The sequence below is a fragment of the Simochromis diagramma genome, unplaced genomic scaffold, assembly GCF_900408965.1.
Source record: "Simochromis diagramma unplaced genomic scaffold, fSimDia1.1 OVJJ01000377.1, whole genome shotgun sequence".
Taxonomy (NCBI): domain Eukaryota; kingdom Metazoa; phylum Chordata; class Actinopteri; order Cichliformes; family Cichlidae; genus Simochromis; species Simochromis diagramma.
In genome coordinates this window covers 857865-866590 of record NW_024387037.1, presented here as the reverse complement: position 1 = coordinate 866590, position 8726 = coordinate 857865, and the positions used below count along the sequence as shown (strand labels likewise).

The window sequence follows — 8726 nt, the reverse complement described above, 5'->3', positions numbered from 1 at the left end:
GTCCCGCCGCAGACAAAAGTGTCAGGTTTCCTGTAGCGACAGTTTATACGACGCAGGCGGCTGTCAGCAGTTCATCACCCGCGGAGAAGCTCTCTTTGTGGGAGGTTTATGTACCCACGCTGCGGCGCTTAGACTGATATCAGCCCGAGTATTTCTATTAACTTTGTTAAAGTGTCAAGTACCTCTGCTGTCATGGCAGAGGGAGCGGACTGCGGTTCGGCCAACCCCGCGAAGAGGAAGCAACCGGCCGGTAGGAAGAGCAGACAGAGCCAGGGGAAGAGGAGCTCCAGCAGCCGGGTACAGCCTCAGCTAACAGGCTAACTGCTAGCGTCACAGTCCCGTTAGCTGTGAGAGTTTTAGCGAGGAGCTCGAGTTAGCTTACAGCCAGTATCAAAAGCACCTGAGAGGCCTGGAGGCTAAGAGCCTGTTTGTTATTACGGAAGTGAGAAGTCTGAATGTGCGGAGTTTAAATCGCTGCGAAGTTACAGCAGCTACAGCCACAGGCTAAAGTTTAGACAACAGACCGAGGGAGAGGCTGTCTCCTCCTCACACGGACTCCATGCTGAAGGAGAGTGAACACAAGCTCTCTTAAAAGTTTATTTTAGGCACAGATTCATGTAAACAGCGTGCTCTGATCCCACAGCAGCTGATTCCTAATGTTCCTGACATCAGTTTCCATCTGCTGAAAACAAGTTTCACTTAGATGACTCTGGTTTTAGTTGTCTGTGTTTTTGTGTGCACTGTTGTTCTGTGTGAGCTGGAGGCCTCTGCTTATATCACTGGAAACGACCTGTGTGCACGGTGGGACTGTTAAATCATGAGATTTTTAAATGGACTTGTGTGTGTTATTGTTTCAGGTCTGTTTGGAGAAAGTCTTGGGTATCAGCACAGCCAGCAGCAGTGGTTTGACCTCTGACCCCAACACAGGACTCATTGCCTACCCTGCAGGGTAAGTCCCGCCTCCTTTAAACCTGAAGTTATCTGCGTAAGTTATCAAAGAGCTGACCTCAGATCAGTGTCAAAGATTAGTCTGGTCGTTTCTTCACTGACGCTGCGCTGCCCTCTGATCTGAAATCACACATTTCAAATGGTCTTGAGTGTGGCAGACGGGTGACGAGCTCTCTGCAGGTATGCTGATGTCACACGTACTGCCACGTGGGCCAAAGTCAGCTTGATGGTGTTTTCATTCAATAGTCCACAGGGCTCGCAAAATTTCAAAATCCCTGGTAGCCCTTCAGGCAGGGACTCTTCAGTTTTTGGTAGCCCAAAATAAATTTAAGTAGCCCGAATAAAAAAAGAGCAGTTTTTTGATTGATGTTTTGTTTCCGTTACAATATTATACTTTAATGTATAATATTGTAACGGAAACAAAACATTAATCAAAAAATTGTTGAAACACAAATTACAACATTGTATAAAAATTACAATCATCAACTCAAACACTTGGTTCTAATTGAACAGAAATTTCTATGAACTTGTAAGAACTGTGTAGGACATGAATCAGTCTGTGTCAGATCCTGGATTTGAAATTTCCACTGGAGTCACGGGTAAGAGGCGAGTGGAACCAAGATCGAGGCCGTTTGCTGTTTGAAGTTTGCACAGACTGCTAAATTGTGCCAGCGGTAGTTCACTCTTTGCAACATAGTAGCTGTTCTAAACAGATTTTCAGGTTTATTTTTAGTTTGTTATTTGCAGTTGGTGTTTGTTCTGGGAAAGATATTGCAGACTGAGCAATAATGCATTTCTTGCATTTCTTGCATTTCTCATGGGTTCTAATGGGGGCCTTTCTTAAAATGACTGGTCCCAGTAACAAAGGCGCTTGTCGACTCAGAAATCGAGGGAAAACCAACAACACACCCGGCAGAACATTATGTTATTTACACGGCTGCACATAAGTGGCCCGCATGTGCGCATTCGCTGTCAAAATAAAAGACGCAGCAGATAAGAAGTTGCAACGCGCGTTTGCGTCCATATAAAGGCTGTTTTTGTCCTAGAGTGGGATTTTCACAGCACATTCCGCACCACATCTCTGTGCGTTCATCATTTGTTTGAAGCCAGCTCACCTCCTGCAACCACTTGTCCGAGAATATTCGCTTCTTTTGTGGTTCGGACTCCTTCTGACATTTGTTTGGAGGTGGAGGAACATCACAGTAACTGCTTAAAGGAGCTTCTTCGACATCTTTAAGAGTTCTAAACAAATGTCTGTCCTCCTCCAGAAAATCTTATGTATGCAAACACGCGCTGCAACTTCTTATCTTGTGCGCGTTTTTTATTTTGACACCGAATGCGCACCTGCGGACCACTTATGTGCAGCCCTGGTTATTTAGCTCGTCATATTGCAGCCACAGAAATTCTTTTGTCCATGAAACCATAAAGCTGCACTTTCTTTTTGCCTTATAGTCTGATTTGTCATAACTTCTCCGTTTTGTGGTAAGCTTTTCTTTGGCTGTCACTTCTTCACCCTGACCTGTCTTATTTGGCTCAGCAGAACTGAAATGCTTTTACACGCTCACTCACATAAGCTCAGCGATTCTCTGCGCGATCAACCTCTCACATGTTTAAGCTTGCTGCGGGAGATTTCACTTGTCATGTTTGCATAGTAAGCTAACGATTAATAAGACGATGTCAGAGGAATTGGTGCACAAATTATCATCACTCACAGATCAGTGCTGTCGCTCTCTATACACAGTTCGTGTGATTGCAAAGTGAAAGCAAAAAACAAGCGCAAATTCAAACGCGATTTCAATATGTCACATATTGACAGTGGCTCACCGATGCCAATGACATAATTACCCAGCTACATTTCTGAAAGAATGCAAAAGCATTGACATATATTTTTCCTTCCTACGACAGCCCGACGGGCCGGGAAGAGATAGATTTTGGTAGCCCGACTGGAAAAATCGCTAGCCCCGGGACGGCGGGCAGGCGATTTTGCGAGCCCTGGTCCAGCTTGTGCTTGCTTTATCTGATCTAAAGCATTGATCTTTCCTGGGTTATCAATAGGAAGTATTGATTCTTTAGACCAACTTTAATTCTTCTTTTCTGCGGCGGGTTGAAAGCACTAATCAGGCTGAATAAACGGGGACCGGGAGAACCGGGGCCGTATACCAGCGGCCCTGATGAATGTGCAGGAACACTTAGCGCTTCTTGTAACGCACACGTTAGCTGAAAGCAGCAGACGTGTCCACAGCGACCCGCCGCCATCAGAGTAAAAGGAGCACGAAGCAGTCAGAGCTCAGTCTGTAAACTGATGAAACGACAGCTGTTTGTAACGGTCCTCTGGTTGACTTCAAATTTAAGGCTGTTAACGGGTCAACATACTAACAAATACAGTCACGGGGACTCTGACTCGGTGTCACCGAGTCGACTTTATTTGTATTTGTGGTGTTTAGTTGCTTCAGTGTTTGACGCTCCAGGACTGCACGACTGTGTGAGGCAGAAAAGGAGGATGGAGCTGTGCTCGCTGTTGGCCGGTGGCGCCGATCGGCCTGCGTTTGTTTTCTCGCAGCGTTCCTGCTCCACATCTGCCTGGTGGGATGAGCAGATGAGCGTGACCGGCTGTGGTTGCCGTAGCGCGTTGCTATCTGAGTAAATGAAATGGCCCATTTTAAAAATGTGTTTACGACAATTTTTCTGTTTGTGGTGAAGCTCGTGGAGTTCGTCACGTGACCCGGGCGATGGCGCTGGCAGCAGATGGTGTTCACCCCAGTGAACCTGTTTGTGTGTTGCAGGTGTGTCGTCGTGCTGCTTCACCCGAAGAAGAACAAACAGAGTCACATCATCAGCGCCTCCAGGTACGCCGACCCTGAGCTCGGGGCGGACCCTCGAGGTCAGGTGATCTTTGGGCGTGTTGCTCAGGACAGAAGTGTTGACCTGTGTTGTGTATTTCAGGAAACCCTTCAGCGCGTTGGCGTTCTCTCACGATGGGAAGCACCTGGTCACCGGTGAGGTAAGAACCTACACGACTGACTCTGCCCGTCCTACCTCCCCCTAACATGAAGACGCCGCGCAGGTAACTCGGGCGTGGAGCCGGTGAAGCTCCCGGGGTTCACGGTGACGAGCACGTCGAGGCATTCCCAAGCCAGCCAGGAGATACGTGTCCTGGGACTGCCTGGCAGGAGCGGGCCCTGGGCGTCCTGGTTCATGTAGAGGAGTTGTTCTCAGCACAGAACACGAGCACACGTAGATACTCGTGCGTTTGCTCCACGAGCTGTTTATTCAAAGCAGGAAGCAGAGAAATGAGCCTCCTCCCCACAGAAGGTTATCTGTCAGGAACAAACACGCGTCACACCCGTTACCTGTTCTTCTCTCTCAGAGCGGTCACATGCCCTGCGTGCGGGTCTGGGAGCTAGATGGAGGTCAGGTGGCCGAGGTTCAGTGTCACAAGTACGGCATTTCCTGCGTGGCGTTCTCCACCAACAGCTCCTACATCGTCTCTGTGGGATACCAGCACGACATGACTGTGAGCGTGTGGGACTGGAAGGTGAGCGCACACACACACACACACACACACCTGGTCATGAACTAAAGCAGCCACCAGAGGGCAGAGTCGAGCTGTGTGCGTGTGTCACAGCAGGGTGTAAGAATTCGGCCTCGTCAGTAAAAACCCTGAAATGAAGACTGTAAATGTCACTCGCTGACTCTGTGGCTGCGATGAAGTAACGTTTGTGACGGCCGCCGTTCTCTTGCTTTTCAGAAAGGTTCCATCATCGCCTCCAACAAAGTGTCGAGCCGCGTGTTCGCCGTCTCCTTCTCCCAGGACAGCAGCTACTTCGTCACCGCGGGAAACCGCCACGTCAAGTTCTGGTACCTGGACGCCTCCAAAGAACGACGGGTACCTGCCTGACATCCCGTCGGCCGAGCACGGCTGCTCTCGCCTTCATCTGAAGTCACTGCTCACCTGATTTCTCCTTCCGCACAGGTGAACAGCACGGTGCCTTTGATTGGCCGCTCGGGGTTACTAGGCGACCACAAGAACAGCGTGTTCTGCGGGGTGGCGTGCGGGCGGGGCCGCACAGCGTCCAACACCTACTGCATCACCAGCTCCGGCCTGCTGTGTCTGTTCAACAGCAGCCGACACCTGGAGGCCTGGGTCAACCTGAAGGTCAGCAAGCTCCGCCCACATCTCACCTGAATATGCGCACCTGTGTGATTAGATATAATACTAAAATACTACCAAATATACTGTCAGTGCTGCTAATTATGTCTGTAATGAGCAAACATGAGGAATCTACTCTTAGAACCAATCAGAAAGAACTCTGAGCGCGAGTCATGTGACAGGAAGCGTTCTTATAAACGACAGCTTTGAAGCGCGGTCCTAAAGTCGCACAGTTAAAAGGCGGGTATATTTGATATTATACATGACTGAAGCTGACCGAGGTCTCACGGCGCCACGGCGCCCGGACGCTCCTCTCTGAGCCGCTCTTCTCCTTCACAGACGTCGTCGGCGAGCTGTCTGGCGGTCAGCGAGAGCTTCGTCTTTTGCGGCTGCGCCGATGGCGTCGTCAGGGTGTTCGGCCCGTCCAACCTGCAGTATGTCACCACGCTGCACCGGCCGCACCGCCTGGGAGTCGACCTCGCTCAGAGCGGGTACGGATACTGCAAACGAAGCCCAAAACGCGCTCCAGCGGTGCACAGCAGAACTCTGCTGATCGCTCACTCTGTTCCACAGAAGCCTGCTACCTGCCAGCCCAGGTGCTCAGTACCCGGACACACTGGCTCTGACCTTTGACCCCGCTGCCAGACACCTGACCTGCGTGTACAACGACCACAGCCTGTATGTGTGGGACGTCAAGGACGTGAGGAACGCCAGGAAGCTGTACTCTGCTCTGTACCACAGCGGCTGTGTTTGGAGCGTCGAGGTCGGTGTAGTACTACAAGAAATACTGTAAGAAGTACTGCTAGAAATATTCCCATAAATACTAACCAGAATCGCAGGGATACTGCTGTAAGTACTACTCACAGAGACAGATACACTACTGCTAGTAGATCCAACAATACTGCAATGAGAGGCAAGAAACTGCTAGTTATGTTCCTTCAGTATATGAAATAATACTCCTGAAACTACTAGGAAGCACACTGCCTGTACAGCCAGAGGTACAGGACTGTTTCCAGAATACTACGATGGATGGAAATCACACAAGAGCATTACTGCACATACTGCTGAGATAGTGCCAGGAAAGCCAGCAGTACCACAGATATTACTAGAACCATTACTGCATCTGTTACTGACCATGAGGCGCATTAAGCGAAACAAAGCAGGCAGATGAGTCAAACTTGACTCAGCTCAGTCTTCTTGCTTCTCCACTTCTGTGCCGTTGATTCGGTGAGAGCAGTTTGAAGTACTCTGGGTCTCGTCGTACTTTGTTCAGGTGTACCCGGAGCTGCCGGAGCCGGCCTGCCTGCCTCCGTCATCCTTCCTCACCTGCTCGTCCGATAACACCATCAGACTGTGGCACTCCGACCCCCCCGGCGCGCACACAAACCTCTACAGCAACGTGAGGCAGTAACAAAACCAAATTACACTCTGTGTTTGTCCGTCTCTGACGACTTCCTGTCTGCTCCCAGGACCTGCTGAGGATCTTGTACATGGGGGAAAACACGCAGCACCTGCAGGCAGAGGGGGAGGCAGCGGGAGCTGACGGGAAGGCGGGGATCAAAGTGCTCTGCATCAGCCCGGACGGACGGCACCTGGCGGCCGGAGACCGCTGCGGAAACCTGCGGTGAGAACCGAGCGCGCTCGGTTAGCTCGGCTCACGCGGACGAGGTCGGCTGACTCGTTTCTGTTTCTGTGTTCAGGATCTTTGGGCTGCAGTTCCTGGATGAGCTGGTGAAGATAGAGGCTCACGACTCGGAGGTGCTGTGTCTGGAGTTCTCCCCGGTCTCCACAGGTAGGATGTCCCGGCACACGCGGCGAGTGTTCTACACGCCATCGTTCTCGGTCTGCGTCCGTGTGCCTTTAAGCTTAAACGTTTAAATCTGAAAGCATCAGTCGGTGAGGACGTGAAGATGCAGATCAGCAGCGCCTCCGAGTAATCCAAACCTCTGCGCGTTTGTCTTTGACTCCGCCCATCAGAGACCCTCAGCCCTGCTGGCTGGGCGTGGCTCTGTGGGGGTGGGCTTGAATGTGGTGCGGCTCCTGAGTGACGACGCGATTTGTGGCGTTTCAGGTGTGAAGCTGTTGGCGTCGGCCAGCAGAGACCGACTCATCCACGTCTTCGACCTGGAGAGGAACTACAGCCTGGAGCAGACCCTGAATGACCACTCGGCCTCCATCACCGCCGTCAAGTTCACAGGTACCCCAGCTCCGCCCACAGGACGCCGCCCTTCATCCCATACGCACCTGTGTGTCGTGTTCTCCCAGCGATGTCACTTTGTTACCTGTGCTGCAGGTGAGAGCCCGGAGGTTCGACTCGTGAGCTGTGGAGCCGACAAGAGCATCTACTTCCAGACAGCTGAGCAGGTGAGGCTCCCTCGTGCACGCCTGCAGATGATCCACTTTCTGATTGGTCGATTTCTGTTCTGTTTCTGCAAAGTCTGATTTTTTTGGTTAAACTCTTGACTGGTTTTGTTTACCTGCTGATTGGTGCCACCGTCTGTTTCCCATGATTCCATGCTCCGGGACGACTCGTCGTGGTCCAGACTTCGGAGGGCCTGCAGTTCTCCAGGAGTCACCACGTGGTGGAGAAGACGACTCTGTACGACATGGACCTGGACTCGAGCCGGACGCACGTCGCCGTCGCCTGTCAGGACCGAAACGTCAGGTGAGAAACTCCGAGCGTGGTCACAGCTGCTGGAAACGTGTCGTTAAGAGCAGGTTTGTGGCTGCGCAGCTCGTTCAGAGGCAGCGAGGCGACGCAGCCTGTTAATCACGTGGGCAGATATCAGCTGATAAAGTCAAGTAAAGATGATTCTGATTCCTCCTTGAAGGTAATCTGGAGAACGGGGCAGGCGTTGAGGGAAGGTTACTCCCGTGAGACGGCACCTTCAGTTTCATTCAAACATTTAAACCGCAACCGGTTGGATCATTTAATTCTCACCCCAACCAATCACAGCAGATGGCCCCGCCCCTCCCTGAGCCTGGTTCTGCTGGAGGTTTCTTCCTGTTAAAAGGGAGTTTTTCCTTCCCACTGTCGCCAAAGTGCTGCTCATAGGGGGTCATGTGATTGTTGGGCTTTCTCTGTATGTGTTATTGTAGGGTCGACCTTGAACAAGTCACCTGACAGCTCCTAATGTTGTCGTGTAAAGACAGTGGGGGGGGGGGACTCCATCAGTCAGATGAATCCTTAATGAGCAGCGCTTGGCAACTGTGGGGACGAAGAACTGCCCTGAGACAAGGGGGCACTGAGGGAGGCGTCAGGAAATGAGATTGGGTGGTTTTACTAAAGCTTTGGTCACTCGAGCTCTTCGTTCAGAGCCCAGTCCCTCAGTAGCACGTGACCTATAACCCCGTGTGGACAGTTTTGCCTAGGGGTGGGTTTTTATAATCGATTCATCGATTAAAATCGATTCTGGCTTGGATAACGTAAAATCGATTCATTAAAATCCTGAATCGATTTTTTTAATATAAATTTATTTTGCCCGAAATGCCAGAATCTCAGGTGACATCTCACAAACTTTCAACAACCACCAAACAGCTAAGACAGTAAATGAGAGCAGGAACACGGCTTCTGCACAAAGACTTAAACACACAGCGCGACCCGCTGTGTGTTAGATGTCGCCTCTCT

General features: G+C 50.9%; 1 protein-coding gene across 2 annotated transcripts in view; it reads left to right on the top strand.

Annotated features, from left to right (window-relative positions):
- wdr62 (WD repeat domain 62) overlaps nucleotides 1-8726 on the top strand; it is a 19223-nt gene continuing 10497 nt past the window's right edge. For both annotated transcript variants that reach the window (XM_040043341.1, XM_040043340.1), the window contains exons 1-15: nucleotides 1-297; nucleotides 858-949; nucleotides 3732-3794; nucleotides 3892-3949; nucleotides 4316-4483; nucleotides 4697-4834; nucleotides 4922-5104; nucleotides 5438-5589; nucleotides 5672-5861; nucleotides 6372-6497; nucleotides 6568-6722; nucleotides 6799-6890; nucleotides 7170-7295; nucleotides 7392-7462; nucleotides 7642-7763. In XM_040043341.1, coding sequence (XP_039899275.1) covers nucleotides 193-297; nucleotides 858-949; nucleotides 3732-3794; nucleotides 3892-3949; nucleotides 4316-4483; nucleotides 4697-4834; nucleotides 4922-5104; nucleotides 5438-5589; nucleotides 5672-5861; nucleotides 6372-6497; nucleotides 6568-6722; nucleotides 6799-6890; nucleotides 7170-7295; nucleotides 7392-7462; nucleotides 7642-7763 — 1841 coding nt within the window. In that variant the 5' untranslated portion in view covers nucleotides 1-192. The remainder of the gene's footprint in view (nucleotides 298-857; nucleotides 950-3731; nucleotides 3795-3891; nucleotides 3950-4315; nucleotides 4484-4696; nucleotides 4835-4921; nucleotides 5105-5437; nucleotides 5590-5671; nucleotides 5862-6371; nucleotides 6498-6567; nucleotides 6723-6798; nucleotides 6891-7169; nucleotides 7296-7391; nucleotides 7463-7641; nucleotides 7764-8726) is intronic.